This window comes from Marmota monax, unplaced genomic scaffold, assembly GCF_021218885.2.
Source record: "Marmota monax isolate L192 unplaced genomic scaffold, Marmota_monax_Labrador192_F-V1.1 WCK01_AAM20220418_F8-fsc00158, whole genome shotgun sequence".
Lineage (NCBI taxonomy): Eukaryota > Metazoa > Chordata > Mammalia > Rodentia > Sciuridae > Marmota > Marmota monax.
The window spans coordinates 694681-719196 of NW_026694092.1; the positions used below are offsets into that span (position 1 = coordinate 694681).

General features: G+C 34.8%; 1 protein-coding gene across 4 annotated transcripts in view; it reads left to right on the forward strand.

Moving 5' to 3' along the window:
- Cfap47 (cilia and flagella associated protein 47) overlaps nt 1–24516 on the forward strand; it is a 424450-nt gene that overhangs the window by 346914 nt on the left and 53020 nt on the right. For all 4 annotated transcript variants that reach the window (XM_058585745.1, XM_046465022.2, XM_058585744.1 and 1 more), the window contains 2 exons: nt 21215–21374; nt 23036–23130. In XM_058585745.1, the coding sequence (XP_058441728.1) occupies nt 21215–21374; nt 23036–23130 (255 nt within the window). The remainder of the gene's footprint in view (nt 1–21214; nt 21375–23035; nt 23131–24516) is intronic.

Below are 24516 nucleotides of genomic sequence, written 5' to 3' on the forward strand. Positions count from 1 at the left end.
GGGCACAGGATTGAGACAGGGCCTGGGAGAGCTGGTCCGGACCCACCCTTCACATCGGACACCCAGCACAGGGAACAAATGGCCGCCCTTCACATTGGACACCACCATGGCAGAGAACTGACGTCACCAGAATTCAGTGGAGGGGATAGCTTCATCGAAACCGGTGACTTGCAGGTGTATGACCCCGGGGCCCATCATCTTCACACAGCAGGGAAATCTCAAGGGCCCTCCCCCCAGCTCTCCCGTGAGCGTGATTGTCAGACCGAGGGAGTCAGGAGTTGCGCCTGACCCCCGGCTACGGAGGTCTCTTACGCCAGCTCCTGGGGGCATGGCTACCGGAGGGAAGCAGGCAAAATAAGCTGACAGTTCCCAGCCCCACGCTCCACAACCTTGGGGTCTGGGGGAATGGCAAACAGAGAGAGAGTGCCCAGTCGTTCAAGAAAATAGGGCTCCCGGGAGCGGCAGACCTGGCGTGTAGTCAGTTTTGTGGTGAACACCACCCATGAGTGGGGCTTGGCTGGAGGAAAAGCGGGGAAGTGGCTGGAGACCAGGAAAGGCCCTGGGCACCCAGGATTGGAGAGCTGCCCAGTGGGGGAGGAAGAGTCGCCTCACAGGGATTGGTTCCTGCATATGGAGAGGAGAAGCTTGGCCTGGTGGGCACAGCTCCACCTACTGGAAGAGAAGTTAATCAAACTCATAAGACTGCATTATTTTTTTCTTCTTTTTTTTTTGTCTTTTCAATTTCCTTATTCCCCTTTTCTTGAATTCTACTTATTTACTCTCATTCTCTTTAGCAACTTCTTCTCTCCCCTTCTAATACCTTTCCTCCCAAGCACTACAACGCTGTTTATGTGTAATTTACTAAATGTGTATAGGTAAATGTTCCAAGGCATTATATAGTGCTACCAATTCCCTAGCTACCCCCAAATACTCCAGACCCATTCTCCTGTTAATATCCCTTGTCAATCTTCCAAGGTTGCCAAGATATACCAACCTCTATACCATCACATCACTTGACCTAAACATAAGTCCCAAGACAAAACCGCAGATCGCTATATGCCATCAGAATCCATACGCATTTCATGAAATGAACGAATCTGCTTTAAAGTGCAATAAAATTCATCATCTCTAGTCATAGTCTCCCATCACAAAGGAGAGACCCCAGAGATACACAAAACCAAAATGAATTTATAGGAGTAAACAGTAACTTAGCAGTCAAACAGAGCCGGAAGTAATATGAGCATCATGAAAAAGCAAGGAAGAAAAGGAGTACAAACAATGCAGGACAGCCTAAATCTATAGGAGAACCTAGAGGCATCAGAAAAATGGTCAAATAAAGAACTCAAGGAATACCTTATACTGATGGAATGGAATCTTAAAGAGGACATGAGACAGCAAATTCAAACAATGAAAGAACACATTAAAAATAAATTACATAAACAGATTCAAGAAGCAAATAAGAAACTTTACCATGAGATAGAGATTATAAAAAAAATCAAACAATAATCCTAGAAATGAAGGAAACTATAAACCAAATTAAAAACTCAAACGAGAGTATCACTAGAAGAGTGGAGCAAGTAGAAGTCAGAACGTCAGACAATGAAGACAAAATATAACATCTTGAAAAGAGTCTAGCCAACTCAGAAAAGCTGGTAAGAAATCACGAGAAAAACATTCAAGATATATGGGATAACATAAAAAAACCAAACTTAAGAGTCACCAGGATAGAGGAAGGTATAGAGGTCCAAACCAAGGGAATGAGCAATCTGTTGAATGAAATAATTTTAGAAAATTTCCAGATATAAAAAAGGAAACAGATGTACAAATTGTAGATGTATACATGAAACCAAGCATACAAAATCACAGTAGACCAACTCCAAGACACATTGTTATGAAGATATCCAATATACAGAACAAAGAGAGAATATTAAAAGCTACAAGAGAAAGGAGGCAGATTACATTCAGGGGTAAACCAATAAGGTTAACGGCTGATTTTTCATCAGACGCTGAAAGTGAGAAGATCCTGGAACAATGTATTTCAAACACTGAAAGACAATGGATGCCAACCAAGAATTTTGTATCCAGCAAAATTAAGCTTCAGGTACAACAACGAAATAAAAATCTTTCATGATAAACAAAAGTTAAAAGAATTTGCAGCTAGAAAACCAGCTTTGCAAAGCATCTTGAGCAAAACACTACACAAGGAAGAATTGAAAAACAATAACCAAAACCAATAGTGGGAAGTACCTCAGTAAAGCAAGAGTGGGGGAGAAAAAAAGCTAATCATGGAGAAACAAACCAAATAAAAAAAAAGCAAAATAATCAAACATGACTGGAAATGCAAACCATATATCAATAGTAACTCTAAACGTTAATGGTTTAAACTCACCAATAAAGCAACATAGGCTGGTAACCTGGATTAAGAAAACAGATCCAAAAATATGCTGCCTTCAGGAGACACATCTGATTGGAAAACACATACACAGGCTGAAGGTGAAAGGTTGGGAAAAATCATACCACGCACACATCCTCGGAAGCAAGCAGGGGTGGCCATCCTCATATTGAATAAAATAGACTTCAAGACTAAGTTAATCAAAAGGGATAAGGAGGGACATTATATACTGTTAAAAGGAACCATTCACCAAAAAGACATAACAATTATCAATATTTATGCACCAAATAATGGTGCTGTAACGTTTATAAAACAAACTCTCCTCAATTCAAGAATCAAATAGACCACAACACAATAATTATGGGTGAATTCAACAAACCTCTGTCACCATTGGACAGATCCTCCAAACAAAAGTTGAATAAAGAAACTATAGAACTCAATAACACAATCAATAACATAGATTTAACTGACATATATAGAATATATCAACCATCATCAAGTGGATATACTTTTTTCTCAGTAGCACAGGGATCCTTCTCAAAAATAGACCATGTATTATGCCATAGGGCAACCCTTAGTAAATATAAAGGTGTGGAGATAATACCAAGCATCTTATCTGATAATAATGGAATGAAACTGAAAATCAACGATAAAAGAAGGAAGGAAAAAGCATACATCACTTGGAAAATGAACAATATGTTACTGAATGATCAATAGGTTACAGAAGACATAAAGGAGGAAATCAAAAAATTCTTAGAGATAAATGAAAATACAGACACAACATATCGGAATCTATGGGACACAATGAAAGCAGTTTTAAGAGGGAAATTCATTGCCTGGAGTTCATTCCTCAAAAAAAGAAAAAAAAAAAACAACAAATAAATGAGCTCACACTTCATCTCAAAACCCTAGAAAAGGAAGAGCAATACAACAGCAAATGTAGCAGAAGGCAAGAAATAATTAAAATCAGAGCTGAAATCAACGAAATTGAAACAAAAGAAACTATTGAAAAAATTGACAAAACTAAAAGTTGGTTCTTTGAAAAAATAAATAAGATCAACAGACCCTTAGCCATGCTAATGAAGAGAAGAAGAGAGAGAACTCAAATTACTAATATACGGGATGAAAAAGGCAATATCACAACAGACACTACAGAAATACAGAAGATAATTAGAAATTATTTTGAAACCCTATATTCCAATAAAATAAAAGATAGTGAAGACATGGATAAATTTCTTAAGTCATATGATTTGCCCTGATTGAGTCAGGAGGATACACACAATTTAAACAGACCAATATCAATGGAGGAAATAGAAGAAGCCATCAAAAGACTACCAACCAAGAAAAGCCCAGGACCGGATGGGTATACAACGGAGTTTTACAAAACCTTTAAAGAAGAATTCATACCAATACTTTTCAAGTTATTTCAGGAAATAGAAAAAGAGGGAGAACTTCCAAATTCATTCTACGAGGCCAACATCACCCTGATTCTGAAACCAGGCAAAAACACTTCAAAGAAAGAAAACTACAGACCAATATCTCTAATGAACAAAGATGCAAAAATCTTCAATAAGATTCTGGTGCATCAGATACAAAAACATATCAAAAAAAATTGTGCACCATGATCAAGTAGGATTCATCCCTGGGATGCAAGGCTGGTTCAATATATGGAAATCAATAAATGTTATTCATCACATCAATAGACTTAAAGAAAGAACCATATGATCATCTTGATAGATGCAGAAAAAGCATTCGACAAAGTACAGCATCTCTTTATGTTCAAAACTCTAGAAAAACTAGGGATAACAGGAACTTACCTCAACATTGTAAAAGCTATCTATGCTAAGCCTCAGGCTAGCATCATTCTAAATGGAGAAAAACTGAAGGCATTCCTTCTAAAATCTGGAACAAGACAGGGATGCCCTCTCTCACCACTTCTATTCAATATAGTTCTCGAAATACTGGCCAGAGCAATTAGACAGATGAAAGAAATTAAAGGCATAAAGATAGGAAAAGAAGAACTTAAATTATCACTATTTGTGAATGACATGATCCTATACCTAGAAGACCCAAAAGATTCTACAAAAAAACTACTAGAGCTAATAAATGAATTCAGCAAAGTGGCAGGATAAAAAATCAACACACATAAATCAAAGGCATTCCTGTATATCAGCGACAAATCTTCTGAAATGGAAACGAGGACAACCACCCCATTCACAATATCTTCAAAAAAATAAAATAAAATACTTGGGAACCAACCTAACAAAAGAGGTGAAAGATTTATACAATGAAAACTACAGAACCCTAAAGAGAGAAATAGAAGAAGATCTTAGAAGATGGAAAAATATACCCTGTTCATGGATAGGCAGAACTAACATCATCAAAATGGCAATATTACCAAAAGTTCTCTATAGGTTTAATGCAATGCCAATCAAAATCCCAACAGCATTTCTTGTAGAAATAGAGAAAGCAATCATGAAATTCATCTGGAAAAATAAAAGACCCAGAATAGCAAAAGCAATTCTAAGCAGGAAGAGGAAACAGGTCATATAGCGATATCAGACTTTAAACTATACTACAGAGCAATAGTAACAAAAAGAGCATGGTACTGGTACCAAAACAGGCAGGTGGACCAATGGTACAGAATAGAGGACACAGAGACCAATCCACAAAACTACAACGATCTTATATTTGACAAAGATGCTAAAAGCATGCAATGGAGGAAGGATAGCATCTTCAACAAATGGTGCTGGGAAAACTGGAAATCCATATGCAACAAAATGAATCTGAATCCCTTTCTCTCACCATGCACAAAAGTTAACTCAAAATGGATCAAGGAGCTTGATATCAAAACAGACTGCGTCTGATAGAAGAAAAAGTTGGCTCTAATCTACATATTGTGGGGTCGGGCTCCAAATTCCTTAATAGAACACCTATAGCACAAGAGTTAAAAACAAGAATCAACAAATGGGACTTACTCAAACTAAAAAGTTTTTTTCTCAGGAAGAGAAACAATAAGAGAGGTAAATAGGGAGCCTACATCCTAGGAACAAATTTTTACTCCTCACACTTCAGATAGAGCCCTAGTATCCAGACTATACAAAGAACTCAAAAAATTAAACAATAAGAAAACAAATAACCCAATCAACAAATGGGCCAAGGACCTGAACAGACACTTCTCAGAGGAGGACATACAATCATTCAACAAGTACACAAAAAAAAATGCTCACCATCTCTAGCAGTCAGAGAAATGCAAATCAAAACCACCCTAAGATACCATCTCACTCCAGTAAGATTGGCAGCCATTATGAAGTCAAACAACAATAAGTGCTGGCGAGGATGTGGGAAAAAGGGTACACTTGAACATTGCTGGTGGGACTGCAAATTGGTGCGGCCAATTTGGAAAGCAGTATGGAGATTCCATGGAAAGCTGGGAATGGAACCACCATTTGACTCAGCTATTCCCCTTCTCAGACTATTCCCCAAAGACCTTAAAAGAGCGTACTATAGAGATACTGCTACATCGATGTTCATAGCAGCACAATTCACAATAGCTAGACTGTGGAACCAACCTAGATGCCCTTCAATAGATGAGTGGATACAAAAAATGTGGCATTTATACACAATGGAGTATTACTCAGCACTAAAAAATGACAAAATTATGTCATTTGCTGGGAAATGGATGGCATTAGAGCAGATTATGCTAAGTGAAGCTAGCCAATCCCTAAAAAACAAATGCCAAATGTCTTCTTTGATATAAGGAGAGCAAATAAGAACAGAGCAGGGAGGAAGAGCATGAGAAGAAGATTGCCATTTAACAGGGATGAGAGGTGGGAGGGAAAGGGAGAGAAAAGGGAAATTGCATGGAAATGGAAGGAGAGCCTCATTGTTATACAAAATTACATATAAGAGGGGGTGAGGGGAAAGGGATAAAAAACAAGAGATAGAAATGTATTACAGAAGATGGGGTGGAGAGATAAGATGGGAGGGGAGGGGAGGGGAAGGGGATAGTAGAGGATAGGAAAGGCAGCAGAATACAACAGTCACTAGGATGGCAGTATGTAAAAACTTGGATGTATAACCGATGTGATTCTGCAGTCTGTATATGGGGTAAAAATGGGAGTTCATAACCCACTTGAATCAAATGTATAAAATATGATATGTCAAGAGCTTTGTAATGTTTTTAACAATTAATAAAAATAAATAAATAAATAAATGGAAGAATAAAGTTTTAGGAACAGTATCCTGTCTATAGCCATCAGGCACAGATCAACCCTCTGTCTCTTCTACAATTGTACACAAATAGCAAAACGTGTGGGAGACAAAAAGAAAGGTCTGACTTTGCATTCATTGCTAGGATCAAATTGTCTCTGCTCTCATCTCAACCTCACCCCTATATTTGAGCCCCAGATCCTGCCTCTTCTCATTTTTTAATGACTGTACTTCTATTATTCCTCATCTCACCTATGTCTACCTTCCCTACTCCTAGATGATTTTCACAGCATATATCAGCATGTTGTAATATCAACATATGTAAATAAACACTGTAATTACATGGGCTCTGCCATTGCTTCTTTGCTTATTTTTTAATTTTTTTCTTATTTGAAGCAGAATTCCTAGAAGGAATTATCTATACTCACCTACTCACCATCTCTTTCTTTTCGTTTTTTTTTGTTTGTACCAGGAATTGAACCCAGGGGCACATAACCACTGAGCTACATCCCCAAACTTTTTTATTTTTTATTTTGAGACAGGGTTTTGAGAAGTTGCTTAGGGCATCACTAAGCTGCTGAGGTTGGATTTGAACTTGAGATTCGCCTGGCTCAGCCTCCAGAGCCACTGGGATTATAAGTGTGTCCTACTGCGCCTGTTCTGTCTCCATTTCTTTACCACCAATAATCTAACTCAATTCAGTAAGGATTTAATACTGCTAACATGACTGGAATTATTTTGTTAGGGAAAACAGAGTTTCCATACTGCAAATTCCAAGACCAAATACTATGTCCTCCTCTTACTTTAACTCACAATAACAGTTGATTTAGTTGACTTTTCTGTCTTTGAAATGCCATATTCACTTGGCTTTTAAATTTTTTACTTGATCATTATTCACTCTTTCTGAGTCTTATTCTTTTTTATATCATCTAATCTAACTCCAAATTTTGGGTTGAATTTAGCTCAGTCCTGCCTCTTCTCTCTTTAAATTATTTTTCTTATGATTTATGTCAGGCTTGTGGATAACAACTATACTTTGTAACCTCCTAATTTTTATCTCCAACTCCAAACTCTCTACTGAGTTACAACTGTGCATTTTCTTCTTCACATATATATTTAATATGTTTCTCAAACTAAATATCACACTTTGTAGAGAAGGATTTTCACTTATGTTGCCCAGGCTGTCCTCAAACTCCTGGGCTCAAGTGATTGTCCCTTTTGAGCCTCCAGAGTAGCTAGGACTACAGCATGTGCCATAAGATGAACTCTAAATATTACTCTGATTTATTTGTCACCATCATCCTCTCAAGCTACTTCATTCCCTAATAATTTCTCCAACTCAGTGAATGGCATCATTATTTATCCAGTTTTATTTTGTCAAAAACCATGAAGTCAGACTTGATTCCTTTTCTCACTGCAAATTTCCAACACATAAATAAATACTGATAGCAAAGCCATAAAGAGCGATCCATTTCAGACCCCCTTCTTACCACTTCCAGTGTTTTTACCCTAGTCTATACCATCTGAACTACTGCAATCGTTTACTTTATTCCAATCTTTTTTTCCTACAATCTGATCTCTATACATAATCCAGAGTAGTAATTTGTAAAAAGGACATTAGGTTATGTTACTGTGCTCTTTAAAATCTCCTCGCATCTTCCAGATCAACTGTAAGAGATGAGATCAAAGATCTGTACATCTGTTTCAGGCTTCTTTTTTTCTTTATTTTCTGATTTCACCCCCTTCCATTACCCCCAATCTTCACTGTGCTGCTGTATCAACATTCTGAGCCAATTCCTTATATAAGCTTTGAAATTGTTAATGTTTCTACTTGGAACACTCATAAACTAACTTTTTGTTTAACTTATTTCACATCTTTTAGATGTGTTGCCTTTTTAGATAAATTTTTGCTGAAAATACTCTCCACTGATGCTCTTTCCCTAAATAATTAATGTAAAACCTATTAATTAGTTTTCTATTTATTTGTTCCTTATCTTTTCTTCTCCAGTAGAAGCTATGGTCCATTAGGCAAGGGATATTTTCAGTCTCATTTACTAAACTCTCCCTAACAACCACCTAGCTCAATACATTTAAGCACTAACATTTACTGAAAACTATTAGATGCTAAGACTCTGTTCTAAGTTCTGTGAATACATCAGGGAGCCAAGTAGACAAAAATCTATGCTCTCCTGGAGTTTGCATGCTAATGAGAAGAGAGAAAAAATAAACAAAAAAGAGAAAATGGGCAGGGAAAGAGAATAAAGAATGTCATGATGTTGGTGATATAATTTTGGATAAGGAGTCTAGAAAAATTCTTACTGAAGCTGGGCATGGTGGCACATGCCTGTAATCCTAGCAGCTTGGGAGACTAAGGTAGGAGGATCCAGAGTTCAAAGCCAGTTTCAGCAAAAGCAAGGTGCTAAGCAACTCAGTAAGACTCTGTCTCTAAATTAATACAAAATAGGGCTGGGGATGTGGCTCAGTGATCGAGTGCCCCTGAGCACAATCCCTCCCCTGAGCACAATCCCTGGTACTCAAAAAAAAAAAAAAAAAAAAAATATATATATATATATATATATATATATATATATATATATATATATATATATATATGAATTGACATTAATGAATGGATTAGTTTCCAGGTGTGGCTATAATAAATTTCTGAGATGTTCTTGTCTCAGTCTGTGCCATCTATGTTTTGTGTAAAATCATGGAATATTTAGCAAATTCACATTTCACAAAAACAAATAAAAAGGAAAGAAAAGAGACCCACTATATTAGATGTCAAATATATAGTTTCAGAGTTCTATAATGTTTGAATGAAGTCTTTATGACAAAATATTATGGATTCTGACATGTGGGTTCAAAACTTTAATAAAATGAATACTGTAATTCATGGCTCCCAAACACTTTTTGGATTTTTTTTAACTTCATTTGAGAAAAACATACTTTGTAGTGAGATTATCTAAATATCTAAAGAAAATTTGAGCTATAAGAGTAAAATTGCTGTTTAAAAGTGAAAGAATAGAAATAACTGCTACAAACTTCTTTGTGATGATTAAACCACACTTGAATAACCAGGTCAGTTAAACATGCTATATATTAAGATACTTTCATAGGTTATAAGTGATGAAGGATCTCTTGTAATATTGTCATATTTCAGGAAGTGTCTAGTAAGTATATAAGTGGATAGACAACTCTGTAGAAATGAAACCAACTGGTTGAGTTTCCATTGGTACTGCAGAAACTGGACATAGTTATATTTTTTGGAAAGGGTGAAGTTAGAAATTTAGAAAATGTTACATTAAGGATAAGGCAACAGTCAACATGTTATAGTCTAGATATAAATGATGATGTCCCAATGATCATGGACTCCATGGAGATAGGAATTCAGGGCAAAATTTGGAGATTCCAAATAACAACTAATCATAGGTAAAATATAACAGGTAGCTGACCTTACTGATTTGAGGTTGACTGTTGAAAGACCCATAAAAACAAGACAGTCTGGATTATAAATCCTTAGAAGTCCAGATAACTAGCCAAGGCATTGGTTAAAACTGAGCCTGGAACTTAAATGAATTCATTATGTTTAGCCTAGAAAAGTTGCTTCTTCAGTATAGAAGAAGGAGTTTAATTGTTTGTATTGCTTCTGAGAGCAGAACACCAACTAGAGACTGATTTCTCCAGGAAATGGAACTAGGGACTAAAACAAGGAAGAATTTTCTAATTATCTTTTACAAAGTAACAGGCTGCCTTAAGAAATAGGAGCTGCTCTGGGCTGGGGATGTGGCTCAAGTGGTAGCGCACTTGCCTGGCATGCATGTGGCCCGGGTTCGATCCTCAGCACCACATACAAACAAAGATGTTGTGTCCGCCAAATACTAAAAAATAAATATTAAAGTCCTCTCTCTCTCTCCCTCTCTCTCACTCTCTTTAAAAAAAAAGAAATAGGAGCTGCTCATCAAATGATGGGTCCAAATATTTGCTGAGGACCCAACAACTGTAGAACTTCTTAGAACACGTTTCTGCATATAGTGGGAAATTATTAATAAGGATCTTTAAATGAGGACTCAAAGATATTGCCATTATCTGATTTACATAATGATATTATTAATAGCAGTATCCTATCAGTCTTTTGGCATTTAGAGCCAATTTTAAAATTTTAGTGCTACTTAGAATGTTTTCTTTCTTTACAAATAATTCCATTTTTTTCTTGGTGTTAGAAATGACATAAGAAAGTTTTAGAACAAAAGTGCTCATGTAGACTAAAATACAAATTATATAATTTTATATATTCTATAATATTATACAATATAAAATTATTAGTTATATATATTATATAACTATATAATTTTTACTAGTTTCTGAACAAACAAGTGTCAGTTGGAGAGAGATTTCATTTTGTAAAACCTCATTCTATTTTTGTTGGTCTAATAATGTCCTTAATATGTTGGAATCCAATATTAAGTATTTGTCTTGATGAAAATCATGCAACTTATCCACATTGATATAATATAATAAATCTATAGATGAAATATGTCAATAGGTCGATATATGGATTCATAGATATAGGGCAAAAATAGTGTAGATAACTGGAATAGAAGACACTTGCATAGAACATAGAATGTATTAGTTTTTGTACAAGGTCCTCAAGAGATGGAAATTGTGAATAAAAATTAGAGACAGTACAGGTAGAGACAACTTAAGCACATTTGGGTTATTTTAAGAAATTTAATGTAATTTTGTAGACTTGGCATTTTCATTTTAATTCTTAGTGTCTGATAAGCTAACATATGTTTTAAGCCATGTGTTATGACCTGACTGGTACATTCTTTAAAACAAAATTCCTCTTTTATGCTGTACAAATACTAAGTTTCTTTTGATGTTTGCTTTTGATTGAAAAAAAAAATGTTTAATACCAGACTTCAGTTCCAGGTTAAAAGTTATATTCAGTCAGTCAGGTTAATTAAAATATTCTATCACTTCAAGCCTTTATTTAATTTAAAGTAAAAAATTCTAGAACACACAAAAGTATGGTGGATAAGATTTTAAAATGAAAATCAATATGAATCTGTCAAATGTAATTGGAACTCTATCTGATATGTCAAAAATTCAATTATACCTGAACTGAAATTGTTATTTTTTATTTAACATCCCCATGTATATTTAGGTCTAAAAGAAAGATCAAATGGATATAAGTTGTTATGTCTCCATGAGTAGGTAGGAAATAAGTACACAAATGAAACTTTCTACTATTACCAGTTTTGCAGGCAAGTCAAAAGTTAATCTTGCAGATAGAATTAAATTTATATTTTTTCAGTTATCTCACAGATGGAGAATGATGAATACATTTTATGAAAATGTTTATTCTAAGATTTCTCTATTTTGACTGTGCATAACCACTCATTACTTTTTGCCACTTTTATTATTGAATTCTGGTAACTATATTGGATGTCCTTTCCTATAGCAATTGGGCATGTACTGGAATCTCTGTCCCCTATCAAGAAGCAGAAGAAGCCATTATCGAATGTTTTTCATCTTATAATCACATGTAAATGGTGCTATAATATTTACTACAGCTTCTATCGGGAAGAAAACTAATAGGAATAAAAAGACAAATAGTGAGCTATCTTGCAGCCAACCCTTAATTCCTGGGTACTTTAACAAATTCTCTGCATATGGCATTAGTTTGTTTTGGTGAGGGCTGAATTTTGAAAATGCTAAGCTCATATACAGCACAGTGTAGATATACTTTAGGTAATTATAGAGTGTTGAATAGTTAGTTAGTGGGTTATTTTCAAGCTGTCAGCAAATTCTTATATATATTCCTTTTCTACCCCAAAGTCTCATTCCCAAAGAAACTGTATTTCTTCTATGTGGAAACATCTCATTATACATTTATACCTCTTTGGTTCTGTTATCTTATGAACACCAGTTCTTCTGAGAGATTCATTGTCCCCTGTATTTTTGTCACCAGATGTAGCATACTTGTAATTTTTTTATCACAATTATCATTCCTTCCTTAACCCTACAACTTTACCATACCATCCTCTGAACTTGTGATTTTCCATCAGAAATACATCCTCTTCTCCTACATCAACTTTTCTGAACACTTTCTGTAGTTTCTTGAAGTATGACTCTTTCCTCAGAGGCCATGTCTTTCCCTTTTGAAGTGATGGCTCTTTATCTCTCTTACTGTCACAACCCTCGACATGGAGTTAAAGAGTGTATCCTCTTCCTTCTGCATCTCTGTAACCAGACCATTCTCTCTTTCTCCTACAACTCTTTGAATTTGATTCTTAGGCCATCAAATAAAATATCTCTAGCTCAAACACTATTTTTTAAAAAATCCTTTGAACTTTTAGAGCCACATAGCTGATCTCTTTAACTGCTCTACTTTCCCCTGATTGCTTTGCTCTTCATTCAACCTTAGTCATGCCTATGTTCATACTAGTCATTCCTAGTAATTTCAATCCCTCCAGAATTCTGGCTTAACCAACATCAACTAGCACCATTCCTCCCACTTACAACCAAAATCCACATAACACAACAAATAAACATAGGAAGGAAAAAGATGGCAAGGAAAATGTGAACTGTTTATGGATCTCAGAATTGAGAAATGACATAACAACAAATTCCTGATTTTTTGTTTTTATCAGTTCTCCTAAATCTCACACAGGGAGCTCCAGAAGCATCCCATCTAGAGCTGCCACAGGCAAAAACAAAAAAAAGTTTCCTCCAAAAGTCTGCTTCCCCTAGCCAAAGGATCTAAAAAAGGGTGGCCTAGCAACCGATAGCCTTTTGGTAATATCAACCTTATTCCAGCCAAATATTAGTGGGAAAAAAACACATTTTCCCACCCCTACTGTCTCAGTGTGGCCAAGCAGGTGGTCAGTTTTCTATCCCACTCTTTTCCCCTTCCTCCCTATTGTCTGTAGTATTCATGGGGTGAGACAGGAAACTAGTCTGCCATCCCTCAGAAGCTGGCAATGCTTTGATTGCCCAGCCAGAATAGTGGTACTGATGGTGTGAAGAGAGATGATCTTCCTTTTTCTTCCTGGCAGACACAAGGAGCTTAGTACCCCACTAAGGTAGTAAATACCAGCAGGATTAAGTTTCAAGATGAGATTCCATCTCCATCTAAAAGCAATGATATTTAAAGAGCTGGTTCCTAGAAGGACTGCCACCTCTATCCGTACATGTTGTCATTGAGATTAAGGAGATTGGTATAAGTTGAGCTAATAAGCAATACATTTTTCTTCTGAATGCTCTGACATGAAGATCCACCAAGGCAAGAAGTAAAATCAATAGGTACTCCTGCCCTACCCTACTCTAACCCCTGGAGTCAGTGGAGTTCAATAGGAACCACAGCCTATACCCTATCAAGCATCAGCAAGGAAGGACAAAGATATGTATGGCAAGGTAGTTAGCATTATGCTTCTTTTCTTTGTAACAGTGAAAACTGAGCTTCCAATCCAACCTGGCATCAATGAGGTGGTAAAAGGTGAGCTAGATCGTGCTTTGCTTTCTCCCATCTCTTCTCTTGGTTTCAGTGGGGCTCAGAAGGGAGCAGAACTTCTATCCTACCCATCTTCAAAAAGGTAATATGAGTCAGTGCATCATAGTGTGCTTCAAAACACAATTTTCAGTTCCCATGAAGCCAATGAAAAAAATAGACAATCTCAGGAAAAATATATTGAATTTTAAAACCACATGGAAATTTTAGAATTGATTAAATGAATGTTAAATAAATGTCTTGCTGGATGGACTGAAGAGTGGAATGGAGATGATGGAGAATTGAATCAGTGAAGGTGAAGACAGATTAATAAAATTTACACAATCTGAACAACAGAAAGAACTTACATTTAAAAAATAAGGAACAGAGTTCCAGGAATCTGTAGGAAGATAACAACAGAGCTAACATTTATAGATCTCCAGAGAGATAGGAGTATGACTGAAAAATTATTCAAAGAAATAATGTCTGAAGACTTGCTGAATTTGATGAAATACATAACCGTACAGATTCAAGAGACTAAGTAATCTCCAATCATTTTGAAGCAGAAAAAAAATCCATGGCAAGAAACATCATCATTAATTTCTGAAAACTAAAGACAAACAAATCTTGAAAGCAGCTAGAGAGAAACAGTACATTACTTATAGGGAAGCACCAATTCAAATGACAGGAAGTTTCTCATCTGAAACCGTGGAGGCCTAAAGGAAATGGTATTCATTTTTCAAGTACTGAAAGGAAGTAAACTATGAATACTGTATTCAGATAAGATATCCATTTTGAATAAAGGGAAATATAGACATTCTCCAACTAAGGAAAGGAAAGCAAGTTGATTATAATCAAATTAGTCCTTAAAGAATAGCTAAAGCATGTTATCTAAACATTTAGGAGATAATAACATGGAAAGATTAGAACTTCAGAAATGGAAAAATATTAGAATAGTTAAAAAGTAAGGATTAATATAATAGGACTATCCTACTTCTCTGAAGTTTCTTAAATCACATTTGATGGTTGAATAAAAATCACAACACTCTCTGTGACACAATGCTTCTCACATATGTGTGTGTGTACATATATATGTAGACTTTATTAATATTCTGGAATTTTTGTGTTCTGTTATAATTTGACAAGATGCTACTATTGGAGATAACTGGATAAAGAAGACATGGTGTATTAATTAGCTATTACTATAACAAATACCCAAGATAATCAACTTATAAAGAGAAAAAGGTTAATTTGGCTCATACTTTAGGAGTTTCCAATTGATGATTGATGGATTCTATTGGTTTTAGACCTGTGGCAAGGCCACACATCATAGTAGGAGTGCATGATGGAGCAAAGTTACTCACTTCATGGCCAGGAAGCAAAAGAGGAAGAACAAGTGTTTAGTGTCCCACTGTCTCCTTCACAGTCATATATCCCTAATGACCTGACAACCTCCTACTAGGCTCCACTTCTTGAAGGTTTCACTACCTTTAATAATGCCATGGGCTGGAGACCAGAAAACTGTAACACATGGACTTTGGGGTTTATGTATACAAGCCATAGCACATGGGATCTCTCTTTTATTTCTTACAACTGCATGTGAAATCTATCATTACCATAAATATTGTATTGGATAAGGATTATACCATAAGAGAAAAATGAAAAAGATAGAGATTACACTACATTTGTCATATTTTTAATATAGTTGCCACCTCAGCATCCATTTGTAGGATTGACATAAATTATTTGAGACTCAATCATATTCCATCACCTTTGACCTAGATAAAACTTCCTCTCTCTATGTGGTTGTTTGTATATAGCCTGCTTTTTCTTCACATCACTGATTCAAAACCCAACACATCTCATAGCTACTAACCATGATAAAGTTTAACAGTCAACACAAGAATCATGTAAGCCCCTTTGTGCATGTTTTATTTAAGCTAACTAATCTGGGCCCCTTGTAGGAAAACCTAAAGGATGATGCCATGGACCTTAATAAAGGCATAGTCCCATAGGTTCTCCATCTGACTACCTTCCCCCAACCCCTCCAACCCCCGATTACTGTCTTCTCTACCCCTCTACTGGTTGCAATCTCCCTACTGCCTTCCTGGCTTCCCGTTAGTACCTTGCCAGCACCCCTAACCTCTCTTCACTTATGAATAATAAATTTCTGCATGTATTTTGGTTTTACCTCCTTGTTGTGCCTTACCTGACATACAAACCAGAATTACCTCTATCAATGTTCTTATAGAGAGTGGCTATCTTGTATCTTGGAATTTAATCACTCTTGATAGAGGGACCTCAAGACCAAATTAAAAATAATTCATAACAATAAATATTATATGTATTTTTAAAAGATAAAATATGCTTCATTTATATTATTGCTAATTTCCAGAGCTAAATAAGCAGAGTTCTAGCATCAGCATTTAGAAAAAATGTTTTAGTTCACCAGCAATCTAACATAACCAGCTCTAATCATCCATATGCAGTCCTCATCTTGCTCAATCCAGAAGCTCTACTTGACAAGTCATCTCTCCTTGTTTTGGTAACAGTTGGCCTCCAGGACTCAATTTTCCCATGATTCTTCTCTCTTTATCTACAAAGTCCTGCTCATCCTTTTTTGCTCATCCTGTCTTCCTGCCTTTGTAGAGGCCCAGGACTCAGTCTTCTGTCTTCCTCACTTATGTCCACATTTGTTTCTGAGGAGATCTCATTCTGTCATACTGCTTCTAAATTGATAGGCCCAGCCTCAGTCTTTCCTATAATTCCAGACTCATATCTACATGATGTCTCAATATCCCCCATACAGATGTCTGTGAGGCTTTTCACACTTCCTACTCTGCTCCAATGATACCTTATCAGAGGGCCATCCTGGAACACCCTGCATTAAGATTCACATCACTCTCTAACCCTTTACTGTTTTACATAACAACATACATAGTATATATTTTATTTTTAAACTTCTACTCTTAGTCCCACTTCCCAATACATTTTTGACTCAGGAAAAGCAGGAGGTTTGTTTTCTTCACTGTTTTAGTCACAGCACTTGTTAAAATGCGTAGCACATAAGTATTTTTTGACAATTAAGTGAAAGAATAAAATAGCATAGAATAAAATTATACTGTACAATATGTAATTATCTGAATGCAACTGGAGTAATGTCATTGCCATAACAAAACCTCTGCACTGTATATTATATTAGCTTTCTATTTTATATGAGAAAAATCTCACTTAGAAATTTAAATGAGTTACCCAGTTTCCCAGAGATAGTGAATAATAAACCACAGATTTGAAGGTTTTTTTAATACAGTGCAGAATAAAAGAAGACATAATGATTGATCAATAAGATATACTAGTTGTAATAATAGTAGTGGTAGCAGACATTATTTTATCTTAAAATCTTCTTGGGTAATTTTAATTAAAATTAAAATTAGCCACTTTCCAATAAAAATGTTCAGTTCTCTAACATTATTTTTCTAATCTTAATTATCTTTTCCATTTATAAGGAAAATGTTATAGAATAGTAGGACTAATAAGAACATTAAGATATTCTATTTCAAACATTCATGTAAAGCTTGAAACACTTCTCTCCTATCTGCCAGTGGTTATATAGTATGTATTTGGTAGTCTTCCATGACAGAAGTCTCCTTCACTTGTCTCTCCATCAGAAGTCTCTTATATTGGATTTTTCACTCATTTTGGCTAATGATAAAATATTTACTAATGTAGTCTTCAAAAGAACACATTAAATGTATTCTTTTCAATGTTTACTAATGTATTCTAAAAAAGAAAACATAGTACTTTAATTTATAAGTACTTTGCTCATTGTGTAAAATTTACCTTAGCAATCATGTTTGCACAGAATAACCCCAAAAGCTACTTAAAAAGCACTGTGTTAAGTTTCAAACTGAACATTTTTTTTGAAGAGCATGGATTTCTGTTTTTTCCCAGTGGCCTCCATAAGTGCTATGACTTTCCACTTAATGCTTAGCTTTTTCTGCAGTAGTCCCTTTGATAGCATCCACTTTGAACAACCATTTATTGAATCTCAAATATTAGCCAGCTCTATTAAAAATGGACAGGGTAAAGTAGCAATAGCCTATAATCCTTCCGGAGGCAAATTTAGTCCCCTAATGCCCTTATGACTATTTAATAAATATCCCCATTTAGTGAAGGAGATCTAAGTAGGAAAGGAAAAATGTTTCGTCGTTAGCTTTTCCATCATCAAAGTAGGCAAACAGCACTCAGAGTCAAGTTTTTCTATCTTCCCTATATTGTGAGAGTCTGGAGTTAAGAGTCTGAAAGTAAACTTAATGGAATCCCATGCCACAATATCTGGATTAACATATAAAAGAAAATTTTATGTATTCATTTTCTAGGGCTGTCATAACAATTACATAACCAAGAGAAATAAATTCTCCCTCAGCTCTAGAGGTTAAAAGTTCAAGGTACCATCAGGTTGGATTTCTTCTGAGGCCTCTACCCTTGGCTTATAGATGGGGCCAGCTTCTCACTGTGCCTTCTTGTGGTCTTTTTACTGTGCATGTCTCTGTTGTCTCTTTCTCTTTCCAAATTTCCTTTCCTTTTAAGGACACTAGACATATTCAATTAAGGCCCACCATAATAGCCTCATTTTAATTTAATCACTTTTTAATGTTCCTGTCTTCAAATATACACACATTTTGAGATATTGGGGGTTAGGACTTCTCATGTGAATTTGCTCGGGTGTTAGAGGGGGCATAATTCAGCTCATAATATCTCAGAATACCCAATGAAAGCACTCTTCTACAAACCACAATTTTAACAATTCAAGGGTATAATAATATATAATATATAATGGTATATATTGTTTTATTATAATATATTACACATATGTTTCATTTACTATATAATATATTGTGACTATATTATATAGTATATATTATTATATACTTCAATAATATACAATAATATAATAAATATATTAAGAAGAATCTTGCAGTAAATTCAGGAGTCAACTATAGTTCTACTTGTAGGCTTGGTAAAAGATTACAACCACAAATATTCTACTAGATTTTTAATTAAATGGACTTATTTGTCATGGCATTATCTTTCCATGCTTTCAATTTAAATGTTACAAGAAAGCACAGTAGTATAAATAATGAATTACCTTGTTTTATCTGTCTTGACTCTTATACTATTGAAAGCCTAAGTTTATTTTTAGTGATAACATAATCTATAGTGATAATACAATCTTTGTAGGAGCAAATGATAATTCCTAAGCTTGGCTTGCTTGGCAATACAGGCATGGTTTATTTGACTCAGTGCTTGCTGTTTATATCCAAACGTGTTTTAAAATGAATTAGTCTGTAATTTCACTTTAATTAAAAAGAAGACCAAAATTTCTATATGCTTTAGACTTAATAGGATTTGCACTTATGACCTTTGAAATATACATTCATCTAGCTTACTTTTTCATTACCTTGGAAAGAAGTTTATAGTTTTAAAGAAGCAATAGAAGATCTCTTTTATTGTACTAAGAATGAGAACCACAATAAAAATTCCAATAGAAAACCAAAGAGTAGATCCAAAATTCAAACATACCTTACAACTTCTTACCAACATCTCTGTGCATGCAAAATATAATGATATTCATATTATATAAGACTGATAATTCTTTAGAGTGCATATCTATTTTAATTAACTCTTTCACACAACAATGATTCATTAAAATATAAAGCTCATAAAGACAGAGTTGAAAATAATAGACATTTTAGATGTCTATCATTATTAGAAAACAATACAATCTTTCAGTGAGATTTTCGACAAGTTATTTAAACATATTCTCTCAGTTTTGCCATATCTACAATGAAAAACATAATAACGCTTAATTTTTGTTGGTTTTCTGAGAATTAAATAAAATATTGAATAAATAACAGCACAGATCCTAGAGTATAGTCAATATCCAGTAGATATTAACTATTAATCTTATTAATTATTCATGATTATTAACTATGGTATTAGACCTTAGAACATTTTCCTTTCCTTGGGAAATACAATTAAAATATGAAAATTTTAAAATTTTGAATTTGGATATTTTGCAGTGGTGTCATTTTCTATTTCCATTTTTTATCTTCTTAATAGTTTAGTATTTTTATCTGAGTCAAATGGCTTTGATTAATGGTCTTATAACAAATATTTTTTTTAAAAAACAGTGTACTCAATAATTCTTTATTATGGTGTAAAGAAGTAGCTTTACTCATCAAATAAAGGTAGACACTCATCACATGGATACCCTCATTGTTGAAAATGGCCTGAAGCTCACCACTCCTCTAATCTCTTCATACTTATCCAAAAGACTTTTTTCTTTCAAAATATGGTCTCATAACCATCTGCTTCCAGATACAATGGGTGCTACTTAAGTAGCAGTTTCCTGGGCCCCAGCTCAGAGGTAATAAATCAGAATCTCTAGAGTTGGGACTCAGCAGGCTTCATGGATAACATGTTTCTTAGCAATTGTAAAGGGTTGAACAATTCAAATCAGAGCACAAGAAAATGCTTTCAGCTTGTCTGCCTTCTTGTTTTAATAACTAGGAGCAAAGACACCTTTCTTTTCCAAATAAGCTTTGGCTTTCCCTGTGGATCTATTAAATAATTACACAGATATACTTGCCACAATTTGGGGGTTCCAAATAGAAACATGATCATGTTATAGTCTAGAAAAAAATACACAAGAAATTAAAGGATCAAAAATCACTGTATTTTTTCCTCTGTAAAAATGCTGCACTTTCTCCTAGAAAATGTGGTAAAACTTGAAAAGACTCATGGGTTTTATGGTTCTCTTATCATTCTGGGAAAACCCAGCCTTTACTTTCAACATTTCCTCAGTACAACGAAACTTTTCAAGATAAATTTCTCACCTCAGGATAAAATGTGGTTTTGTACGGTGTCAATGACATTTGAGGGAAAATAGTGAAGTACACATTGAATTTGACATAACATATTTTTTTGTTCAGAAGCAATTTTGAAAAACTTAAAAGAATTACTGAAAGAATTAGATGAGTACTTTGTACTGTTAAATTCACATTCTGTAAGTTTTTATAATATTTAAATTTTTTTTGTGTATTTTTCAGGAATTGCATTACCACCTAAAGGAAATATAGATATCCCAGTGTTATTTATGCCCAAAATTATGAAATTATGCAAAACAATGGTCATTGTTCAAATGATGAGAGCAAATGGAGAAAAATGGCATATTGACAATTTTGATGAATTGGATACAGAGATTAAAAGGTAACATTTAATTAAAGACAGGAAAATGATTTTTTTTGACTGGCATTGATGTAATAGGTTTTTTTTACATGTTATATATAAATGCTATAAAGTTCATGATTTAATATTTTCTGAGCTGCTGAAACCCATATGTTCAGAGGAGGAAAATACATTTGTTACATGGAGATATATATATATATATATATATATATATATATATATATATTTGTTAATTTGTAGTTTAGAGTAATGAACAAGTTCCGTCTTAAATACCATTATCAATTAGTCAGTGGTATGTAAAGGTACTCCCTTTTGACTGGGAAAATAATAACTGCTAGGACAATAATAATAAATATTCTGAAGACAACCTGAAGCTGCTTATCTGGGCACAGTGTAGGACTTCTGATGCTAGCATTCACCAAGTGATGGCATTATGCCAGGTGGGTATGACATTCTGATATAACATTGCCAAAATGCAGATAATTTGTATTCTCTTTTCTTAGCTGAAATTTAAGCAAACTCTTCTAATGGTGCGAAATTTAAATGTTTTCTCTGCTATTATAGTTTATTTAAATAATAGTAGAATTCTTAATTAAAAAGAAATTCTCATTTTCTCCTCGATTTTAATATTTTTTCCTGCATATAATTAGTTTTTTTTAACTTTGGTTCCATTAGTATCCATTCTGCTAAGCATTTTACCACTCTTAGCTGACTACATAATTTGTGGGCCTCAGTGAAAAATGAAAACAAGGAAATCCTTGTTAAAAAAAGATCAAGAATTTCAAGACAGTTTTGGTAGTACACTAAACAAGCATAGTCCTAAATGTGGGGTCATACACAGTTGCACAAGTCACTTGCACAACTGGTCTTATAACTGCAGTGTTTTACTTTTCATTTTAACAAGAAAATTCCATCTTCAGCAATGATCAGTAATATTTTCTAGTACTGCTATTCTCCTAATGATATATGATGGACCTAGAATATTTAGACATATGCCCCTTTGTTTTTTTTTTTTTTTTTTTTGGGGGGGGGGTTGGTTCTGAAGATTGAACCCAGGGATGCTCAACCACTAAGCCCCATCCCCAGCCCTATTTTGTGTTTTCTTTAGAGACAGGGTCTCACTGAGTTGCTAACTGCCTCAATAAGTTGCTGAGGCTGACTTTGAACTCACAATCCTCCTGCCTCAGCCTCCAGAGCTGCTGGGATTACAGGCATGTGCCACTGAGCCTGGCCCCCCTTTCTTTTGACTGGAATTCTATAAAGTAAATTCTTCATCACTTTCTGAAGTCCTATGCTTCATGAGATTTTTTTGTGTGTGTGTTTTGTGTTTTATATGTTCAATTTAGAATGTAATCCATGAGAACTGTATTATCTTTTATTAATCATCATTTAGTAACATGGATGTATCCACTTGCATCCTGTAAAAATAGAGAACAGAAGCTCCTTAACTTTAACTTATATCTTATTATGGTTTTCTTTGTAATAATTTCCCAATGTTTGCTCAGAGATGTTTATAAAATTAATATTTGCAAGATATGTTTTCTATTTTTTTCAGTTTCTCTCTGCCTAAGTTTAAATTTACAAGTGTTACTAAAATGCCATCAGGTTAATAAAGAATAAGCTCTTTTGTGCTAATATTGAAAGCATTTTTGTTTACTCTTAATATTTTAATTTCTACTTAGAACTATGGGAGTAGACAATCAAGAAATCCAAACAATACAGTGGATATACCCCTTTATTGGACTCCCACAGGCACCACTCCCTAAAAGTCCTTCAGGTAGGTATATTTTGGAGTCAAAATACATCAGAATTCAAAGGGACCTTAGCCATCTTCCAATCTCACCTCTTCCTTATGCAGATAAGAAATTCAAGGTCCAGTGAAAATAAGTAGTGAAATTGGTGGGAATGCTAGAATATAACTAACTCCCTCTCTCAAAAAAGAGTCTGATAACTTTTCACAAAACCAATCATTTGTTGGTGCCATCCCATTAGTAAAACCCAGATATCAGTTGAAGTTGAAATAAAATTCTCACCCTTTCAGCCCATAGAACTCTGCATTAGACCTATAAGATTCCTGGGTACTTTTGTTCTCAGGTCACTTTTTATATTTCTTTAGTGCCTTTTACTCATACATAATATTGGGGTTCATTTTAACATAATCACACATGCTTAGAATATAATTTGCTCCATTTCAGTCCTTCCTCTTGCCCTTTCCTCCTCAATTTCCCTGTTCCCTTTCCTCTACTCTACTGGTCTTCCTTGTATTTATTTATACTTTTTAAAATTAGTGCTTTATAGATATACTTAAAGGTGGAGTTTGCTGTGGTATATTCATAAGCATAGTTTGGTCAATTTCATTTCACTCTTCCTGTCTTTTCAGTCCCTCCTTCCTTTCTTCCCATCCCCTTCCTCTGCTCCACTGATCTCTCTTCTATTTTCATGGGCTTCCCCTCCACCCACCTTTTTGCCCTTATTTTGGGATACCTTCCGCCTATGAGAGAAACATTCGACCCTTGACTTTCTGAGTCTGGCTTATTCCACTGAGCATGATGTTCTCCAATTCCGTCCATTTACCAGGTCACTTTTAATCATCATATTTCAGTTTCTGTGACGTCATCTAAGACAGTCATCTTAGTCATCTAAAAACTCTCCTGTGAGGATGCTGATTCATTTCTCTTAGTTATACTAGATATAAAACAAATCTTTATGATGTTCTTGAATGTACCAAAGTTTTCAGGGAGGTGTACTTTGCCAAGATACAACATTAAATCCCTGCCCTTAAATACCTTTGTTTTTTTCCCACATATTCTAGGCTTCTCTCAAGTTTCTGTGTGTTCTCTTTCCCCATAATTTGCTCATTTCTTCTATATTCCTTAATTTTCCCATTTTCTTCCCAGGATCACACTAAGAAATAAAATTCCACTTAGATAACTCATATAGAGAAATTTAGTATCCCAGCCCTTACCAGTCTCTAGGTACAGTTCCTTATATCTAACATCCATTAAATTAATCTGCAAAGCAAAGGGCTGTTTTAGATCTCTGTCTTGAGAAACACAGATGTTTTAAAAAGTCTTGAAATTTTGCTTTTATTCTTCTCTTTCTAATACTAATCATTGCAAATGTAAAGAATCAGATTTCCAGGGTGGTGGTATAGCTTCATGTT